Source organism: Salvelinus sp. IW2-2015, linkage group LG17 (assembly GCF_002910315.2).
Source record: "Salvelinus sp. IW2-2015 linkage group LG17, ASM291031v2, whole genome shotgun sequence".
Lineage (NCBI taxonomy): Eukaryota > Metazoa > Chordata > Actinopteri > Salmoniformes > Salmonidae > Salvelinus > Salvelinus sp. IW2-2015.
Genome location: NC_036857.1, coordinates 27,260,862 through 27,282,290, shown reverse-complemented (window position 1 = coordinate 27,282,290; position 21,429 = coordinate 27,260,862). Strand labels below are relative to the sequence as shown.

The window sequence follows — 21,429 nt, the reverse complement described above, 5'->3', positions numbered from 1 at the left end:
TTATTGCTTTGAACTGAACAAATTGGAAGGACAAATTTTACATACAGTATTTGATGGAAAAAATAAATGAGCCCCATTGAACACAAATTAAGGCCGGTCTACACACCACATGAGGGACAGAGTTCTGTGTGTGTTGCGAATGTATTTCTTGCACTTGATGCATGTGTACTGTGTCTTCCTGTCCTTCTTGGGTCCCCACACATCGCAGTGCTTCTTGTTGCTACCGGCTGCAATCTAGAATGATGAAAACACTTAGTTCAGGAATTTTACTAACATCTTACAGCAGGCCAAGGTATGAGACACACACATGCAACCACATCACTCACACTTACTTCCGGTATTGGAGTTGTTAATTCTATGGGTCGGGCGGATGGGGCACCAGCATCCTCCTCTTCCAATGGCTGCAGAAGCTGGGGTCCTTGGGATATGTTGCCTCCTCTGGATTTGAGGTCTTACCAATGCCTTGCCCAGCTTGCCCAGGCCCCTAAATGGCATAAGCTGCTTAACAACAGWAACGTTAGGCCCAGGGTTGTTAAACAGGGGAAGGCAGTCCACCCACTGACCTGATTGCAGCTAGCTTGTGTCTCTGCCGCCAAGCTGGTCTGGTGTCCCAGTTATCAAAGCGGATAATCCTGGAAATAATGTGGACGTTTTCCCAGAGACATTGTTGCACGGAAAAGTTATCTGCATCCCACAGGGATTCTGTGGATTCCCCATTGGATCTGAAAACACCAGCAAGGATAAGAACCCCAAAGTATGCATGTAAATTAGTTTGGTCCATCTCCTTCCATCGAGCCTGACCACAAGTCGGACACCACCATGATGACACACCAAGTAATCAGATTCCTTTAACTTTTAGATTGCCCAAAGTCTATGTTGAAGATAACTTTGTCCTATTACTCAACATGAAAGCAGATCTAATTAAATGGAATAATCTTCTCATAAATCTTACAGGTACAATAAACCACTTTAGAAAGGCATGGGGTCCCAAAGTTTATTTTCGGTAATACCAATTACCCCACCAAAGACATTCTTTAAAAAAGTATACTTGGCCATAAGACTTTTTTATGGGCAAATAAAACTCAAGACTAAATAAAGTTTTACATGTCTCTAAGTCTGAGGGTGGTTTTAACCTTCCAGACTTGGAATTGTATCAACTTTTACTTGTGACATATTGTTAAATGCACTAAAGAGGAACAATGTTGAAGATGCGCATGCTCAAACCAATAATCTTTTCACATGTCTGTTTTCAAAGGATGGAGCTAAGAACATAAAAAAGTAAAAGTTAAGAACACTAACAATTTGGATGAAAATGAAAACAGATTCTACAACACATATCACTCCCTTAAAAAAACACTCCTATGGAACAATCCTTGGATAGCTTTTCAGAATTAAAATCAAATCCTATTGGTCACATACACATGGTTAGCAGATGTTAATGCGAGTGTAGCGAAATGCTTGTGCTTCTAGTTCCGACAGTGCAGTAATATCTAACAAGTAATCTAACATTCACAACGATGACCTTATACACACAAATGTAAACGGATGAATAAGAACATGTACATATAAATATATGGATGAGCCATGCCCTGCGGCATAGGCAAGATGCAGTAGATGGTATAGAGTACAGTAAATACATAGGCGATGAGTTATGTAGGATATGTAGACATTATTAAAGTGGCGTTATTTAAAGTGACTAGTGATACCTTTATTAAATCCATTTATTAAATGTATTAAAGTGGCAAGAGATTTGAGTCTGTATGTTGACAGCAGCCTCTTTATGTTAGTGATGGCTGTTTAACAGTCTGATGGCCTTGAGATAGAAGCTGTTTTTCAGTTTCTCGGTCCCAGCTTTGATGCACCTGTACTGACCTCACCTTCTGGATGATAGCGGGGTGAACACACAGTGGCTCGGGTGGTTGTTGTCCTTGATGATCTTTTTGGCCTTTGTTATGGGATTTTTATGAATAAATGACTAAAATATGTATACATTTGACTTAGATGTTACTGTATGAATGAAACTTATTATAATCATAATGCTGAGTTTAATATGTTCCTTGTTAGAAAGAATGGGTTTATCTTCAGACAGGCTTGAATGATGTATCTACCCAGGGAAGGGAAAGACCTTGGGTTGGTTGCAGATAGTTTAACAGGTGGCAGACAGTAATGAGAACGCTAACTATACTGCCATTGTATCCGAGAGGAGGATGGACGTTAAAACCTATGACATCATCTTATTATATAACCTGATGTAAAATGCATTATGATCAGTACTCTCGAGAATAAACGCTATTGATTGATTGATTTTAAGACTGGTTTCTGTCCATTTTATGCTGATAAGTATCTTACAAATTCTTATGTATGGGCAGAGTGTTTTAATTGAATTGGTTGATAAACATAGGAATTAAATTCCTTTAACAGCCTTCCTGTGACATCGGGTGCTGTAGGTGTCCTGGAGGGCAGGTAGTTTGCCCCCGGTGATGCGTTTACAGACTGCATATGTAAAAGTTTGTGAGTGTTTAAGGTGTTAAGACAAATTTCTTCAGCCTCCTGAGGTTGAAGAGGCGCTATTTCGCCTTCACCATGCTGTCTGTGTGGGTGGACCATTTCAGTTTGTCCGTGATGTATACGCCGAGGAACTTAAAACTTTTCACCTTCTCCACTACTGTCCCGTCGATGTGGATGGGAGGGTGCTCCCTCTGCTGTTTCCTGAAGTCCACGATCACCTCCTTTGTTTTGTTGACGTTGAGTGAGGTTATTTTCCTGACACCACACTCCGAGGGCCCTCATCTCCTCCCTGTAGGCCGACTCGTCATTGTTGGTAATCAAGCCTACCATTGTAGTGTCATTTGCAAACTTAATGATTGAGTTGGAGGCGTACATGGCCACGCAGTCATGGGTGAACAGGGAGCACAGGAGAGGGCTGAGAACGCACCCTTGTGGGGCCCCAGTGTTGAGGATCAGCGGGGTGGAGATGTTGTTTCTTACCCTCACCACCCGGGGTCGGCTCATCAGAAAGTCCAGGACCCAGTTGCACACGGCGTGGTCAAGACCCAGGGTCACGAGCTTAATGACAAGTTTGGAGGGTACTATGGTGTTAAATGTTGAGCTGTAGTCAATGAACAGCATTCTTACATACAGTTGAAGTCGGAAGTTTACATACACTTAGGTTGGAGTCATTAAAACTTGTTTTTCAACCACTCCACAAATTTCTTGTTAACAAACTAGTTTTGGAAAGTCGGTTAGGACATCTACTTTGTGCATGACACAAGTAATCTTTCCAACAATTGTTTACAGACAGATTATTTCACTTATAATTCATTGTATCACAATTCCAGTGGGTCAGAAGTTTACATACAGTAAATTGACTGTGCCTTTAAACAGCTTGGAATATTCCAGAAAATTATGTCATGGCTTTAGAAGCTTCTGACAGGCTAATTGACATAATTTGAGTCAATTGGAGGTGCACCTGTGGATGTATTTCAAGGCCTACCTTCAACATCAGTGCCTCTTTGCTTGACATCATGGGAAAATCAAAAGAAATCAGCCAAGGCCTCAGATTTTGTTTTTGTAGACCTCCACAAGTCTGGTTCATCCTTGGGAGCAATTTCCAAACGCCTGAAGGTTCCATGTTCATCTGTACAAACAATAGTATGCAAGTAAAAACACCATGCGACCACGCAGCTGTAATATCGCTCAGGAAGGAGACGCGTTCTGTCTCCTAGAGATGAACGTACTTAAGTGTGAAAAGTGCAAATAAATCCCAGAACATCAGCAAAGGACCTTGATGCTGGAGGAAACAGGTACAAAAGTATCTATATCCACAGTAAAACGAGTCCTATATCGACATAACCTGCCCAAAACCACCATAAAAGCCAGGCTATGGATTGCAACTGCACATGGGGACAAATATCATACGTTTTGGAGAAATGTCCTCTGGTCTGACTAAACAAAAATAAAACTGTTTGGCCATAATGTTATGTTTGAAGGAAAAAGGGGGGGCTTGCAAGCCGAAGAACACCTTCTCAACCATGAAGCAAGGGGATGGCAGCATCATGTTGTGGGGGTGCTTTGTTGCAGTTGGGTCTGGTGCACTTCACAAAATAGATGGCATCATGAGGAAAATTATGTGGATATATTGAAGCAATATCAAGATATTCAGGAAGTTAAAGCTTGGTCGCAAATGGGTCTTCCAAATGGACAATGACACCAAGCATACTTCCAAAGTTGTGGAAAAATGGCTTAAGGACAGCAAAGTCAAGGTATTGGATTGGCCATCACAAAGCCCTGACCTCAATCCTATAGAAAATTTGTGGGCAGAACTGAAAAAGTGTGTGCGAGCAAGGAGGCATACAAATCTGACTCAGTTACACTAGTTCTGTCAGGAGGAATGGGACAAAATTCTCCCAACTTATTGTGGGAAGCTTGTGGAAGGCTAGCCAAAACATTTGACCCAAGTTAAATATAAAGGCAATGCTACCAAATACTGAGTGTATGTAAACTTCTGACCCACTGGGAATGTGATGAAAGAAATAAAGGCTGAAATAATTATATTCTGACATTTCACATTCTTAAAATAAGTGGTGATCCTAATTGACCTAAGACAGGGAATTTTTACTAAGATTATGTCAGGAATTGTGAAAAACTGAGTTAATGTATTTGGCTAATGTGTATGTAAACGTCCGACTTCAACTGTAGGTATTCCTCTGGTCCAGATGGAATAGGGCAGTGTTCAAAAAATTGGTCCACATGGAAATCTAGAGGCAAACCGTAAATTAGTTGGTAATAGGAAATACAATTATTTCCATGACAGAATTAAAAAGCAAATTTGGACTGACCAAATGTAGACATAAGTGTAAAACTAAGTGACTCAATGATTATAGCACTCCCAGGTGAGTCCAAAAGTTATGGGCAGAGTAAATATACAAAAACGCATCAATTTTAATGAGTTACCGTTCATATAAATAAATCAGTCAATTTAAATAAAAGCTCCATTCTAAGGATTTCACATAACTAGGCAGGACTCCCACTGGGGAGTGGGTTGGACATTCTGTATGTGCTGTGCACTCAGACCAGGTGAGCGCATCTATAATGCTACAAAATTGTGGCATTGACCCAATGTTCAAACGTCCCCTTTTCTTCTCTCACTTCCTATATTTATACTAAGTAGTGAAACAATGCCCTGACTTGTCAGCTCACAGGCCTGGCAGTGTAAGAACATAGTGGCCTGACAAGTGCACAACATGCTGGACTATCTGGGGGACCCAGTGAAGAGGGTTCCCTGCTACCAGGCCATGTACTCCACTTGGTACAACTGGACAATAAATCAAATAGCAAACCCATGGACAGAATAAACAGCAACTCTAGAAAATAATTGAAAACTACTTTAATGACCAAATGTAATACAACTTGACAAGCTATATACAGTACATTTCAGTTATGTTTGCAACACAAAATAAAAAAAAGCATAAAACATCACTTAGAAATACCAAATTACACTGTCACATTTCCAAATCGTTCAGAACGCTTCTGTTTCTTTGCCTGAGGAAAAAGAGTAAACAAACATTTGATTTAATCTCTTTATGGAATAAAATATCTGTAATATATAAAGTGCATTCAGAAAGTATTCAGACCCCTTGACTTTTTCCACATATTGTTACGTTACAAGCTTATTCTAAAATTGATTAAATTACCCCCCCCCCCTCAATCTACACACAACACTGAAATATCACATTTACACAAGTATTCAGAGCCTTTACTCAGTACTTGGTTGCTGTACCTTTGGCAGCAATTACAGCCTCAAGTCTTCTTGGGTATGACACTACAAGCTTGGCACACCTGTATTTGGGGAGTTTCTCACCTTCTTTGCAGATCCTCTCAAGCTGTCAAGTTGGATGGGGAACGTCACCGCACAACTATTTTAAGGTATCTCCAGAGATGTTCGATCAGGTTCAAGTCCGGGCTCTGGCTGGGCCACTCAAGGACATTCAGAGACTTGTCCCAAAGCCACTGCTGCGTTGTCTTGGCTGTGTGCTGAGGGTCGTTGTCCTGTTGGAAGGTGAACCTTCACCCCAGTCTGAGCACTCTGGAGCAGGCTTTCATCAAGGATCTCTGTACTTTAAATTAACTAGGCACGTCAGTTAAGAACAAACTTTGCTCCGTTCCACTTTCCCTCGATCCTGACTAGTTTCCCAGTCCCGGCCACCTGAAAAACATCCACAGCATGATGCTGCCACCACGCGTCACCATAGGGATGGTGCCAGGTTTCCTCCAGACGTGACACTTGGCATTCAGGCCAAAGATTTCAATCTTGGTTTCATCAGACCAAAGAATCTTGTTTATCATGGTCTGAGTGTCCTTTAGGTGCCTTTTGGCAAACTCCAAGCGGGCTGTCATGTGCCTTTTACTGAGGAGTGGCTGTCGTCTGGCTACTACCATAAAGGCCTGATTTCTGGAGTGCTGCAGAGATGGTTGTCCTTCTGGAAGGTTCTCCCATCTCCACAGAGGAACTCTGGAGCTCTGTTAGAGTGACTATCGGGTTCTTGGTCACCACCCTGACCAAGGCCCTTCTCCCCCAATTGCTCAGTTTTGCTAGAGCTGGCCACCCAAGCAAAAGTCTTGGTGGTTCCAAACTTACTCCATTTAAGAATGATGGAGGCCATTGTGTTCTTGGGGACCAGCAAAAAATGTTTTGGTAGCCTTTCCCAGATCTGTGTCGTGACATAATCCTGTCTTGGAGCTCTACAGACAATTCCTTCGACCTCATGGCTTGGTTTTTGCTCTGACTACAGGTGTGCCTTTCCAAATCATGTCCAATCAATTTAATTTACCACAGGTGGACTCCAATAAAGTTGTAGAAACATCTCAAAGATCATCAATGGAAAAAGGATGCACCTGAGCTCAATTTTAAGACTCATAGCAAAGGGTCTGAATACTTATGTAAATAAGGTATCTGTTTTTTAATTTAAATACATTTCTAGAAACCTGTTTCCGCTTTGTCATTATGGGGTATTGCGTAGATTGAGGATTTTTATTTATTTAATCCCTTTTAGAATAAGGCTGTAACGTAACAAAATGTGGAAAAAGTCAAGGGGTCTAAATACTTTGAATGAGCTGTACCGGTATCGATAATAAATAGAATCTGAAAACCTCAACGTCAGTTGCAACAGCACCAGTGAGGATCCCAAATCTTTCTTTCCGCTTCTTCAGCTTCTCATCTTCCTCAACCTGGAACACACAAATATGGTCTTAAATCTGTAACATGGAGGTGGCTTAGCCTAATCAAAAATGCTTAAGTATAACCTCTAGGTTTCAATTCAGCATTTCTTTCAACTTTCAGGATGCCTTATAGTCTAATCTAGAAACTGGCCCATCCCTATGAGCTCACCTTCTTGGAGACTGAAGAAACGTTCCCGCCAAATCGTTCAGCTCGCTTTTTTAGCTGTTCAACGCTGACTGGCTACTCAGAACATAGAGAGAAATACTTCATGAAATCTTCTGAGTCACAGTAATGGTCACATTAATGAAATGAGGAGAGTTGACTGCTCATCATATGTGGATTACTTGCAGTGGATTTATTCACAGTAACACCTATGATAGAAAGAAAAGAGAAAAATACGGATTAAAACCAGAGAGCCAATGCAGGAGAACAGTTTTCCTACCATTACTTGTGATAAATTATGTTCTTCAAGCTTGTTTAGTAAACTGACTGCAGGTTATGGTTCTCGGAAAAATAACATTAAAAACTCAACATGAGAACAGTAAATGACTGGAAGATTGAGACCGACCTGTGGTGGAAGTTGGAGGTGCAGCAGCGGGCAAACCAAACCTGAACACAAGACATATTTAATCAACTTTAATATATAGTRTCATAGATACGATAGTTATTCTATAATTTGTAAGAATGGTTGGGTACTGACCGGGCAGCACGTATGGCCTTCTTGCTGTCAGCTGAGGCAGGGACATTGAAGCGGTCTGCTCTTTTCTGTAACCTCTGAATACGTGATTAAAAATATGTAAATAAGGTTAGCAAACCATCATTGCATCGAAGACCCGTCATGACTGGTAAGAGTGCAACAAGCATCCCATTACCTCATCCACAGACACTGGAGGTGTGATTTTTACCACTTTCTTTTCAGCCTTCCTGAAAAACATTCAAATCACACTTTACATATTTCAATAAAATCAGGGGCATCAGATCGTCAGAAAAATCATGGAAAGAAAATGTTCGTCTTCAATGCGTGTTAACATAAAATGAAAAACGTACTCAGACACCGCTACTGGTTTCTCGTCGTTATCGCCAGTGACGGCATCCGCATCTTTCGAGAGGTACTTCAGGACATTTTCAAAAGCATCATCAAGAAATGTTCCTACAATTATTTTCATGTCATACTTCACCTAAGCAATTGCAGCATGTACAAAGTGACTAAATACTGGACATGGTGGTACTCACCTAATCCATACATGAAGTGCCATTGCTGCCATACCGTTTTAAAACCAGGCTTACCTCTGGCTCTTCTCCCAGAACATCATCTTCATTTAGGCCCATGTCATCCTCTGTTAAAAATATTATAAAAAAATAACTATAAAATTTAAGCATATGCGTCACTTTGCCCATTCATAGGCTGGGTGGAATTCTTGCCATATTGCTCACACCTTAATGGGTAGGGACTAGAAATCAGCAAGTTATCACACTTCCCACTCCATGGGCCAGTTTTACTGACGCCGGTGAAGCCTAGTCCTTACTCCAGGACCAAAAAGTACGCTAAATGGAGAATATTTTTAGGCCAGCACTAGGTTTTACCCATGTCTGGGAACCTGACCCAATACGTATTTAGTCCATCCATTATTGCATGCTCACCATGCTCCTCTAGATGAACCTGTAGTCGTGTGATCAGTTCCACTTTGTTTCCCTTCACATCCAGACCCCTGGCTTCACACTCATGCTTCAGCTCAGCAAGCTGTAGAACAGAAGTGTGAATTGCTGATTAGATTACAAATTCCTACTAAATTGCAATTCAAATGGTACTACCCAACAGTGTTTCCCCTGGAAAAAATGTGTAGCAGGGAAAATATCGTTGGGGGTTCCCTCCTAGACTTTGTATGCATCAGGACTGAGAAGCGCAGTTCTGCTGACTTCTTTAAAAGGACATTCTACTCACAAATGAATTAAAGTAAAAGTATGCTGACACCATCTAAAATATAATATCCAACTCCAGAAATGAGCCCAATAACATTGTTAAAATGTGATAAAATCATTTTTACATCGTGGGCTGGTTCAAATCCAGGCTGTATCACAACCGGACGTGATTGGGAGTCCCATAGGGCAGCGCACAATTGGCCCAGTGTCGGGTTTGGTCAGTGTAGGCCGTCATTGTAAATAAGAATTTGTTCTTAACTGACTTGCCTTGTTAAAAAAATTATAAGAATGTAAATAGCCTATGCTAATATGGTCCATATTATCAGTATGCTAGTAGCAAAACATTATCACCTGTAGCCCAACTGATGAAGCAAATTGCAAATATACTGAAGCATGGGGTTGCCTATCTGCATTTACACTATTGGGCTAATCATTAGCCAGATCCCAAATGTTACCTTTTACCTAGTTATTATCCTATTGATTAACTTTAGGTCGCAAAAAACTTACATAAAACGTGAATATAATGTAGGCCAACCTTTTATGGTAACTCAGAACGCATGTTTCCTTCCTTCCCTATGGCACTCATTGAATGCCCCACAAGGAATATTTATCTCGCATAGCACACACTAGCTGACTTAGTAAATATATAACTATTCTACTATGGGATTGTTGGATTTTATAAATTAATTTCTGTTTGCAGAAGAAATGTGGCCTGTTCTAACATCGTCAAAGTGCGCCCTAGCAGAAATATTTTTTCATGTGCCAGATTTTTTTTGCGTGGCGGCAATGATATTGGCTTTGTCGGGCGCTGTGTTTCCGTTGCACTGTGAAACATTTRACAGCCGCAGTTAGCTACTGTTTGCCGTGAAACAGTGCAACGGAAACAATGCGCCCAACAAAGCTAATTTAGACCTAACAATACCATACCGTACAAATTCATTCATTCGTGGTCGCGCATGCGCCGATGCTGTCCGTTCGTTGCTAACTTCACAGCAGTAGTTGATCACTTTGGCCCTCACTGAGATAACGAAGCCAGACTAAATCAATTCAACAAGTGTGGATACTAGTCTTGGCACCATTCTTTTTAGCTATCATTCCTCTCCTGTCATGCTAAACATCTGTGTCATATCACACGGAGTGGAATGTTATCCGCGTAGCCTGGGTACCAGTCAGTTTCGCCATCTCAAACCTCAAAATGCCTAGCTAACTACGTGCAGCAAGCATGGATTATTTCACTTCCCGTCCGTTAGCATCAATTAGCTAACTGCGGCTGTAGGTGTCCAGGGATCTGCAGCGTGCAAGATCCTGATTTACAAAGTAAAGATAACTGACAACATACGATAATTAATCTTCCAAAAATATAATAGCGGTATAAGACGTTTTAAACTTCGATAAAACGTGTTAGCAACCTTAAGTTTCTGGAGCGCCCCAATTTCAGCCATCTTGCTTTGCTGAATCTGTTTCTCCAATCGGAAATCGACACCCTTTATCTCTTCGCTATAATTGGTGCATTGCCATCTGCTGTGCTAATAGATGGGTTGCATGCATTTTATTGTCTATAATTTTTTTGTGTAAAAACTTTTGTGACTTGTGTTGACACATCAATGAAAAGTATAGCCCAGAAAAGTATTTTATGTAGAAAATCTTTATTGATAGGCAGCCATTCAACAATGATCAGATGTAGAAGGGACATTCAATACAGTTGGGCATGTGATATAATCAATCGAATTTCGAATATGGCAATACATTGTGTTACAGACGGTACTGTTGCCGCGTTCAAAATAACTGGGACCTTTGGAAAAATACAAATCATGACGTCAGTGATTTTCAGGTCGGAAAGTCGAAGCTCTAGAGTCCAGAAAGAGGCCTGAGTTCCCGATTTGAATTCGGAGTTGGATGACCGTTCAAATATATTTTTTTCGCGAGTTCCCAGTTTTTGAACAAGGTAAGTATTCTACTGCATTATGACGCATGTATTTTTTATACGTAGTCATGTTCGTAGGCATATTTCTCATTCCTGCCATGCTTTGCATTTAACTATTTTCTGACAGTCTAATTAAACTTGTTAACAACTGTGAACGTATTTTGTAATTTAAGTTAAAACTGCTATTTCTTACACCAATACTATGAAGTCTGAACCAAAACAGTAGGTGAATCAGGCCACCAAAAATAATTTGTGCATGAGGTCTACTTTGGGCAGAGCAAAATGTTGTGTGGGGGTAGCTAACCAAAAAAGTGCAGCTGAGGTAGTTCAGTGAACTATTTTTGTGTGATGAGTTGCCCGAGACTTGTGTTAGTTCCCTGAGAGCCTAGGCATTCAGTGCGTTAACACAGTCTTGTGGCATGCTGATGACAGTTCAAGGTCAATTAGTTCACTGCCACTGACACTGCCACACATCAAACAGATCAAGAGATATAAACGTGCCCGTTATAGCGCTGCCCTGAGGTCGATTTGAATGCTCTTGCATATGTTGAGTCTTGACTGTGTTTACAACATGTGTACCAAATGTTGTGACAATATGAATGTCATTAATTGATTTCATATGCATTTGTGCCAGACCACGCCCATATGAATGTTTATTGGCCAATATCAGCCATTTTGTTTTAGGTACTAGTTTGGAAAATATTGCGTCGAGAGACCTTTGTCCATTGATGCCACGTATCAAGTTCCGTTCAGATAGTTCATTCGGTGCAAGAAGAGTAGCGTTTTAAGTGTTTTTCACAAAATTATAAATGGCAGAAAATCCATCATGGCGGACCGTAGGGTTTCCCATAGAGAATTATAGACGCCTCTAGTGGACAAAAGGGTATTTTAGCGGGGCTTAATTAGCAGCTTAATTCAGGGCTTCCACCAGGCTTCAGCCATTTTTAAAGTAGTCACCTGGGTGGGAATTCCTCAGTTTTAGCCTCAATGGTGCTGCCCATGCTGTCACAGACGCTATAATATCACAAATATAAACATGACTCCTCTATCTATCTCTATATGGGTCAACTGAGGCAAATAGGTTCCTCACAAGGAACCAATGTACTAAATTTCATGACTTTTAAGTCAAACGTGGTGAGGGGAGTGACCTTTCAAAGTGTTTATTTTCAATCTTATTATAGCGCCACTATCTGGCCAATCAGTGTAATGTACGAACAAACTTACTAACGGACGGAGACGGATCCACAGATTTCATTGTGGGGAACAATAAAGCAAATTGGAGTGGGTCTGGGATGATGGAGTTGATGTGTGCCATAACCAGCCTTTCAAAACACTCTTCATACTTCACAAACTAAACCAAAAAATTATTGAAGTTTGAATAGGTCAGTAAATTAAGAAATGGTTTTACCTACATTTTTGTAGGTGCTAAGTTGACACATTTGAAGGTATATTTCACTGCTATTGTTTTACTCTGTATATTGTTGTATTATGCTCTTCACAGAAAATGCGTCATGGAACAAAAGTAGGCCATTCAGATGAGGAAAATGGAAGAGGAATTGAAAAACCTCCAGGAGTTTGAGAGGTTGAGAGAGGCTACTATTAAACCAAATTATCTATTGGAAGAAATATCTGGAAAACCAGGTAAGGATTTTATTTGAATTCATCACACTTACCAGGTTTCCATCCAACCAAGCTTAACCCGGAAACCAGCTGCACAAATGTGTCGGAGGAAACACCGTTCAACTGACGACTGAAATCAGCCTGCAGGTGCCCGGCCTGCCACAAGGAGTCGCTAGAGCACGATGAGCCAAGTAAAGCCCCCCCGGCCAAACCCTCCCCCAATCCGGACGACGCTGGGCCAATTGTGCACAGTCCTATGGGACTCCCAGTCACGACCAGTTGTGACAAGTTGGCACATTTGATGGGGATCGAATCACAGGTTGTAGTGACGCTGCAGCACTGCAATGCAGTGCCTTCGACCACTGCACCACTATTTGATGCTCCTATAAATAATCGATGCTTGGCTGCCGTTTGTCAAATTTAAAATATTTTTTCTGTCCATAAAAATCATCTCATGTTGGCTGTACATGCGCTCTAGCCAACATGCGCTCAAGCAGATAACGCTGTCGACTAGAGCGCCGGTGCCAATACTGGGCACACTCGCTAAATAACTTGACATTATTCTTTGAGAAAACCATCAATAGAGCTAAAAATGCTATGAAAATAACTTATTTTTTTATTCGGTACATGGGAATTTCACCGCAAAAGGTATTTTTACATCATCACGCACAGATATCTGGAACAAGTCAATTTGATGGAAAACATGTCTGGTGGGAAAATGCTCATATTGTTAATATGAACATCTGTTGCCAATTGGATGGAAACCTAGCTACAGGTACCAATATTTAAATCACTATGTGAAATGCAACATACAGTTGAATGTCTTTTGCTGTAATCATCTTTTCATTTATTTTTTATTATAGCTCCTGTCCAGCTCGCTCGCCTAGCTGCTCACACCAAAACTGTGAAGAAAACAGTTTCTCTGTCAGGCAAGTCAGTTTCACCACTAAGTAATCATAATTGAATTATGAAGGATATTTCTGAGTATTGTTTGGTGCCTGCATATTGGCATGTTCATAGCAAAGTGAATGCTAAATTACATCCAATTTAGTATTGTGTGTTTGTAATAGGGAACTCATCTAAGGAAGAGCCACCCATGATACAGAGGAGACCATGCCATGATCTTCTGTCTCCACTGCCCTGCAGGTCCAAACCAAGTGTTGAGAAAGACAGCAGGTACAGGATGGGGCACCTGACTCTCACACAGTAACAAAGAGAGAACTAGTATCTGCTGCATCTGACGGTTCCCTGAAACCTAGATCCAAGGCTCCCGTGGTTCCCAAGGCCTCCCAGAGCGAGCAAGGAGTTCCCTCAACAAGAAAAAAGGCCAGGAAAAACAGAAGAAAGGAGAGGAAGGGTCTGCAAGCATCTGTTTTGAGGATCTCCAATCCATCGAGAGATGAGGCATCACAGACAGAGCAAAGCTAAAATCTGTCACCCTTGACCACTTGGGCTCCAAGCCTGTCATGAAGCAGCTGGCGGAGTCGGATCAGTGATGAGGTCAAAATGATGATTCCAGGGTCTAAGCCAGCGGCATGAAGGGTTCGGAGTGCCAGAGTCGCTTATGACGTGTTGAAGTGTGTCTCTCGAGCGGGCAATCCTTGCAACGAACCTGCCTGAACCTCTACTTCAAAACATTGATCACTGACGTTCTGGAGGAACTTAAGGAGCAATACTGAAGAAGTTGTTTCAAGGCCAATTCTCATTCACAAGGTGAAGAAAGCCCACGCAGCCACCATAAGCGCTTCTCTTCCTAACCTGTATGGACTCGTTATGGACCACTTCAGTACAGAACCCTTCAAAGGCAGACTGACCCAATATGCCTGAATTTTGAATGTTTAATCTTCAAATGGATGATTACTTTGAGAGGAAAATGCTAGACAAATTGCTGAAGGACATATCCTGAAAGTGTGCAGGACAGAGCTCTCGCACCTTGGCTGAAGACGCTACAGATGAAGAAGAGTTCTCCCGACGGGAGTCTGCCGCAGCACCGCTGATTCCGAAAGTTTTCCAGGAAGTCAAGACAAAGTTTGTTGACAAGATGAAGAAGAGACTTCTCTTGGGAGAGCCAGCTCCAAAGGTAAGCCTATATATTTATGTTGTAAATACTGTGTAATCTTGTATTCAACATTTGTCTGCTGTGTGATGCTTTTTCATTTATATTTGATTGATGATGATGTATTTGTTTGTATTGGTGGTGATTAAATTGATTTGTTGATTTGATTGTTTATCGTGTTGTACATACTTTAGAAGCATTTATTTATTTATTTATTTCACCTTTATTTAACCAGGTAAGCTAGTTGAGAACAGGTTCTCATTTACAACTGCGACCTGGCCAAGATAAAGCAAAGCAGTGCGACACAAACAACAACACAGAGTTACACATGGATTAAACAAGCGTACAGTCAATAAAAAAATAGAAAGTCTATATACAGTGTGTGCAAATGGCGTGAGGAGGTAAGGCAATAAATAGGCCATAGTAGCAAAGTAATTACAATTTAGCAAATTAACACTGGAGTGATAGATGTGCAGATGGTGATGTTTATGTTGAAAAGTTTATCCAGAAAACTGAGCAAAAACCAGGCCTGTCAGCTGACTGAATGCCATTTCACTCACCTCCCTACTGGAGTCAGATGTGAACCTGCTCGCCGCAGAGATAATGCTGTCTGTTTGTGAGGAAGTTGAGGTAAAGCAGTGCGAATTCGCTGTACACCTGGCTGCACTGTCGTCTGACGATGAGATGCCCAGCACTTTGCCTCAGAGTGGGATGACACCCCATGCCAATTCACCAATGGACTCAACTGCCTCCACGACCTCTCCTGACAGCGAGAGTGATAACTGAATAGGGACTTGCATGTTTACTTGGGCATGATAGAAGCATTTGCTTAGATTATTTTAAATTGCTTGACCTATTAAAGAATACATTTCTTTTTTTAAAAGATCTTTGAAATACAATAAAAACCTAAGCATTTACAGTCTAGTTTTTCTTAGATGTGAGGGTTAAATTAGGAATGATAAATTGAAAGTTAAGAGATCAATTTAAATAGCTTTACTCTGAATAGTGACATTGTTCAAAAAGGAGTTTGAACAGTCTCACAATTTGACCATAAAATATTTAACAAAAAACGTAACACTGTTAGTTATAGTTTCAAATAGAGGGGAGGACAAATCCGGATTAATTTAAATCACAAGCGCCCCAGTAATCCTTATTAACTTTAAATTCCTGCCATATTTCCTGCCTGTAAGCAGTTTCTCTTAGCAGCATTGTATGACTTATTGTTCTGTTGACCCAGAAACTATTCACTAATTAGTACAACTTATTCTATATTCCTGTGTTATACCTAATTAGACCTACAATACCAGTCAAACGTTTGAACACACTTACTCATTCAAGGGTTTTTCTTTATTTTTACTATTTTCTACATTGTAGAATAATAGTGAAGATATCAAAACCACGAAATAATACATATGAAATCATGCAGTAACTAATAAAGTGTTAAACAAATCAAAATATATTTTATATTTCAGATTCTTCAAAGTAGCCACCCTTTGCCTTGATGACAGCTTTGCAKACTCTTGGCATTCTCTTAACCAGCTTCATGAGATAGTCACCTGGAATACATTTCAATTAACAGGTGTGCCCTGTTAAAAAATTCCATAAATTCACTTTTATTTCTTAAAACCTGTTAAGGATCTGACCCTTTAAAAAAAAAAAATCTAACTGCCTGTAGCTCAGGACCTGAAACAAGGATATGCATACTCTTGATTCCATTTGAAAGGAAACACTTTGAAGTTTGTGGAAATATGAAGTTAATGTAGGAGAATATGGACTGTACTAGCATCGAATAGTCCCCGCGATATGCAACTTTCAGGAACCAAAAAGTCAGGAACCAATACACGCTGTCAGTCAGGAAAGCAAAGGCTAGCTTTTTCACTCGTCCAAGGTGGCTTAGCAGTTCAGACGTCTTTTTCTGTTCCGTATTGTTCGTGTCCTGTATATATATATATTTACACCTTTCTTCGCATATCTTTTATCTATTTTATTATCCAAGAACTCAACTACAAAAGCTTTCCTGCAAAAGCTTTCCTGCAACCCGCTTCACCAATTACAAAGGGTATTATTTACCTCAATCTGAAAATCCATCGTGGAAGATAGCCAGGGGCTAATTCAGAAGCTAGCCTGAAAGCTAACCAGAAGCTACTCCGATAGCTAGCCAGAAGCTAATCTGTAGAAATTAGCCGGTTTGCTGGCTAGCGTTGGTGTTTCAGCTGCCCACGTTTAGTGGTCATCAGCTATTCCTTTAGCTCGATAATCTACCGGCACTTTTGTGCAACGCGACTCGGACCGGAGCATTCCGGGACTCTTTTTCTCTCAGTTTCCCCGGATTCCAGCCGCAGGCTCTGGACACTTGTACCTTGATTTCGCAGCTAGCTAGCTGCAAACCGTGTGACTATTGGCTTACGTCGACCCCGGAGCAAACTCTAATCATTCTGGAGCTAGCCAGCTGAGGAGTTCCATCACCATCCGGACCCGTTTCTTTTGTTGCTGCTGCAGATACGGAACCCCACCGGGCCTTCACGACTGACTGCCGCGACTGACTGCCGACGTTATCTGCCCGAGGGATTTATCCAACTGGCACCTCCGTCCCGACGTTACCTGAACGCTCATCTGAGGCCCGCTAATCGTTAGCTGTCTTATCGGCTGCTATTTGAACAAGTATATTGGACAACTATTATTATTATTATTTATTTATTTTATTTTTTCCTATGGTCACTATATCTATTTTGCCAATTTGGATTGATCCCCTCTACCACACGGAACCCCACTACACGGAACCCCACTAACCTACCGACGGAAACGCACGAGGTATCTACAAACAGACCTCCATCCTATGCTGCTACCGATAGCCATATACCGGCCAGCTGTCTGGATCGCCACGACCCCAACCAACCTCTACTCACTGGACCCTTATTGATCACTCGAATTAGCATGCCTCTCCTTAATGTAAATATGCCTTGTCCATTGTGTTCTGGTTAGTGTTTATTGGCTTATTTCATCTGTAGAGATTCTAGCCCTGCTCTCTATACCATATCCAACCTCTCAGTTCCACCACCCACATATGCGCGATGACTCACCTGGTTTCCAATGATGTTTCTAGAGACAATATCTCTCCTCATCATCACTCAATACCTAGGTTACCTCCACTGTATTCACATCCTACCATACCTTTGTCTGTACATTATTCCTTTAAACTATTTTATCGCCCCCAGAAACCTCCTTTTACTCTCTGCTCTAGTAAGTCTAGGCGACCAATTCTCATAGCTTTTAGCCGTACCCTTATCCTACTCCTCTCTTCTTCCCTCTGGTGATGTAGAGGGAATCCAGGCCCTGCAGTACCTGGCTCCACTCTATTCCCAGGCGCTCTCTTTTGATGACTTCTGTAACCGTAATAGCCTTGGCTTCATGCATGTTAACTATTAGAAGCCTCCTCCCTAAGTTTGTTTTCATTCACTGCTTTAGCACACTCTGCCAACCCGGATGTTTTAGCCGTGTCTGAATCCTGGCTTAGAAAGACCACCAAAAATTCAGACATTTTCATCCCCAATTACAAGATTTTCAGACAAGATAGAACGGCCAAAGGGCGGCGGTGTTGCAATTACTGCAAAGACTGCCTGCAGAGTTCTGTTATACTATCCAGGTCTGTTCCCAAACAATTTGAACTTCTACTTTTAAAAATCCACCTCTCTAAAAACAAGTCTCTCACCGTTGCCGCCTGCTATAGACCACCCTCTGCCCCCAGCTGTGCTCTGGACACTATATGTGAACTGATTGCCCCCATCTATCTTCAGAGCTCGTGCTGCTAGGCCGACCTAAATTTGAACATGCTCAACACCCCAGCCCCCTACAATCTAAGCTTGATGCCCTCAATCTCACACAAATTATAAATGAACCTACACAGGTACCACCCCAATTCCGTAAACACGGGTACCCTCATAGATATCATCCTAACAAACTTGCCCTCCAAACACACCTCTGCTGTTTTCAACCAAGATCTCAGCGATCACTGCCTCATTGCCTGCATCCGTAATGGGTCAGCGTCAAACGACCTCCACTCATCACTGTCAAACGCTCCCTGAAACACTTCAGCGAGCAGGCCTTTCTAATCGACCTGGCCGGGGTATCCTGGAAGGATATTGATCTCATCCCGTCAGTAGAGGATGCCTGGTCATTTTTAAAAAAAATGCCTTCCTCACCATCTTGAATAAGCATGCCCCATTCAAGAAATTTAGAACCAGGAAAGATTATAGCCCTTGGTTCTTCTCCCTGACCTGACTGCCCTTAACCAACAGAAAAATCCTATGGCGTTCTGCATTAGCATCGAACAGCCCCCGTGAATATGCAACTTTTAGGGAAGCAGAAACCAATATACACAGGCAGTTAGAACAGCCAAGGCTAGCTTTTTCAAGCAGAAATTTGCTTCCTGCAACACAAATTCAAAAAAGTTCTGGATATCACCCCGGGGGGGGGGGGGGCGGGAGAGGGGGCCGGGGGGGTGAGAGGAGGTCGCATGGAGGGAGTGGAAGGAAGCGCGGACCGTCGCGCTCGGGCGAGGTGGCGAAGCGCGCGCTGCGCTAGTAAGATTTAGGTAATACATCTGTCTATTCCACCTTGACAAATTCCTTCTATAAATTGAGATATTCAAATATAGCATTTTTTCTCGGCTTGGATGCTTTCTCACTCTTGGTCTAACAATCTACCTTTCGGAGCTAACAGCACTAGTCCCCTCTCTCTCTTTGTCTTATTCGCCCAAGCTTTCTCCCTATTTTCTTCTTTTCTCTTCCAAATACAGTCTTAGCTATGTTCTTAAATGAGCTGGGCGAAAGGAGGGTTGTCGTGGGAGGCCGTGTGGAGGAGAGGGATGTGGCGAGGGCCGCGCGGCTGAGGGGGGGATAGGGAGCGCTGGGGACGGCGCTTGTGTTCTTGTCTAAATACTAATCTTGGCTGGAAGATTGGGGTGTGGCGGCAAGACGGCGGCCTAATGTACTGTAGCGGGCGTCGTGCGAACCCTCGGGTCTTGTTCGTGGTCGTGCTGGAGGGATGGCCGCCAAAGAGTTGGGAAAGGGCGCAGCTGGCGGTTGTAGCCGCCGCGCTCTTGCAGAAGGGGGGACAGCCCTTGAGAGCGCCTAGACGGCTACAGGACGCCGGTGATGATCTGATCCTAGGCGGCTGCCGGTTTCTAAGGTTTGCGCGAGGAAGCCAGAGTCACAAGAGGCAGATTGTGACCGGAAGCATGGGGGGTTCGAAGTCGCCGAGCCGGGGAGACGGGAGCGCGGGGTGCTCCGCAAGTGCAAGTCTGTGGGTGTCGAGGGAGGGCGGGTCGAGAATGGGGGGTGCGAGCCGTGGCAGCCGCGCGGCGCAAGGGGGTGTCGATGAACGAGGTATTGTCGTGGAACCGGCCGATGGGCGATGGGGAAACGATAGGCTGTGGGCAGGGGGCCGTATTCGAGTGTGTGACCTGGCCGAGGCTTCTTTGACTTCTGTCATATTCACTCTACATTCTCTCTCATTTTGGCAGTATCGACATGCTCTTGGTTTCTCTTAAATGATTGCCTCGCCTGTTCAGCGCGGCAAGCTACGGTGGGTCTGCTGAGGTCGGAGTGTCGAGGTGTGGGTGGCAATAAGGTCGGGAGGGGGTCGGTGTCGGCGGGGCCTCTGGCAAGTGCTCGGGTAGGTGGGGGTGCCACAGGGGTCAATTCTTGGAGCCCGGGGGAGGCTCGTGCGTCTGGCGTGTTGTACGATGAAAATGAGTGGGTCGCGGTGCTGTGGGCTGCGGTGGTGGATTGTCGGTCGGTGGATCCACCGCTATACGGGCAGCGACAGCGTGAGTGTCTGGAGTACCTGTCTGGCCTTCTTTGTTGAACACTTGTGTTAACAACCCTCCAGGCGAGCTTCAATGCCCATATCAACTCTCCTTTCCGTGCCTCCAACTGCTCTTATAATACATAGTATTAAATCAAATGCATGTCTTCTTCAACCGATTCTGCTGCCTGGCTTCTCTTGCCCGTCTGTTCTTCGGAAGGAGGCATGCCACTTTGTTGTGGGTGGTCTTGTGGGACGGGCTGTCGTGAGCTGGTAGGAGAGTGAGTTGTGGACAGCCGGTAACAGAATAGCCTAGGTGTCTGGTTAGGATCTTGTAAACTCTCTTCCAGACTCACTATCTAAAACATCTCCAATTCCAAGTCAAATCTAGAATTGGGCTTCCTATTCCTCGCAACCATAAGCATTCCTTTACTCATGCTTGTGCTTAAACCAATACCTCTTGTAAACTGAACCATTTCTATTAATTATTCCAATTTCCTGCGAGCTGGGTCGGTGTGATGGTCGCATTTTACAAAATAGCCTGCCAAAGAGCCCGTACTGCAGAGTAAAGTGTGTGGAGTGGCAAGTGCTGATCAAGGAGGTGCCATCGGGGGGGGGGTGGCAGGGGCGTTGTTGTGTGTCGACCGGGAAGAGCCCATTATTTCTATCCCTCACTGCGATCCTGTTACATCTCCTCGTTTGGCCTGTGCCCTTCGTTCATTATCTTCGTCGCCAAATCCCACTGGTTCGTCAGGTCTATCTACAAGACCGGGCTGGCTGAGGGGTAGAGAGGTGTCGCCCGCTTATGCATCAGGCGTCGCTGGTGCGCGGACATAAAGGGGGGGGGGAGGGCGAGCAGAGCCTACCTGTAGCGGGAGGCGGGGC

General features: G+C 42.9%; 1 protein-coding gene and 1 long non-coding RNA gene across 2 annotated transcripts in view; both read right to left on the bottom strand.

The window, feature by feature from the left end:
* Positions 1–1,970: 1,970 nt before the first annotated feature.
* The window catches only part of LOC139029059 (uncharacterized), a 49,453-nt gene continuing 29,994 nt past the window's right edge, over positions 1,971–21,429 (bottom strand). Inside the window, exon 2 of the long non-coding RNA XR_011481324.1 lies at positions 1,971–2,422. This is a non-coding gene — a long non-coding RNA (uncharacterized lncRNA). The remainder of the gene's footprint in view (positions 2,423–21,429) is intronic.
* LOC111976640 (SAP domain-containing ribonucleoprotein-like) lies at positions 5,372–10,647 on the bottom strand. Its single transcript, XM_070448031.1, has 11 exons — positions 10,549–10,647; positions 8,861–8,960; positions 8,507–8,556; positions 8,267–8,331; positions 8,092–8,143; positions 7,920–7,993; positions 7,788–7,828; positions 7,564–7,590; positions 7,388–7,455; positions 7,150–7,227; positions 5,372–5,541 (listed from the first exon to the last, which is right to left on the bottom strand). Exons 1-11 carry the CDS (start codon positions 10,579–10,581, stop codon positions 5,494–5,496), a joined length of 636 nt encoding a protein of 211 aa, XP_070304132.1. The 5' UTR covers positions 10,582–10,647; the 3' UTR covers positions 5,372–5,493.

Bases quoted from the DNA above. Each gene is read 5' to 3' on its own strand.
- LOC111976640 (XM_070448031.1), bottom strand. From the start codon at position 10,581: ATGGCTGAAATTGGGGCGCTCCAGAAACTTAAG. The intron at 8,961-10,548 runs GTTGCTAACACG...TCTGTTCTACAG, and splicing joins GGGCGCTCCAGAAACTTAAG to CTTGCTGAGCTGAAGCATGA. The intron at 8,332-8,506 runs GTAAGCCTGGTT...AATGTCCTGAAG, and splicing joins TTCTGGGAGAAGAGCCAGAG to TACCTCTCGAAAGATGCGGA.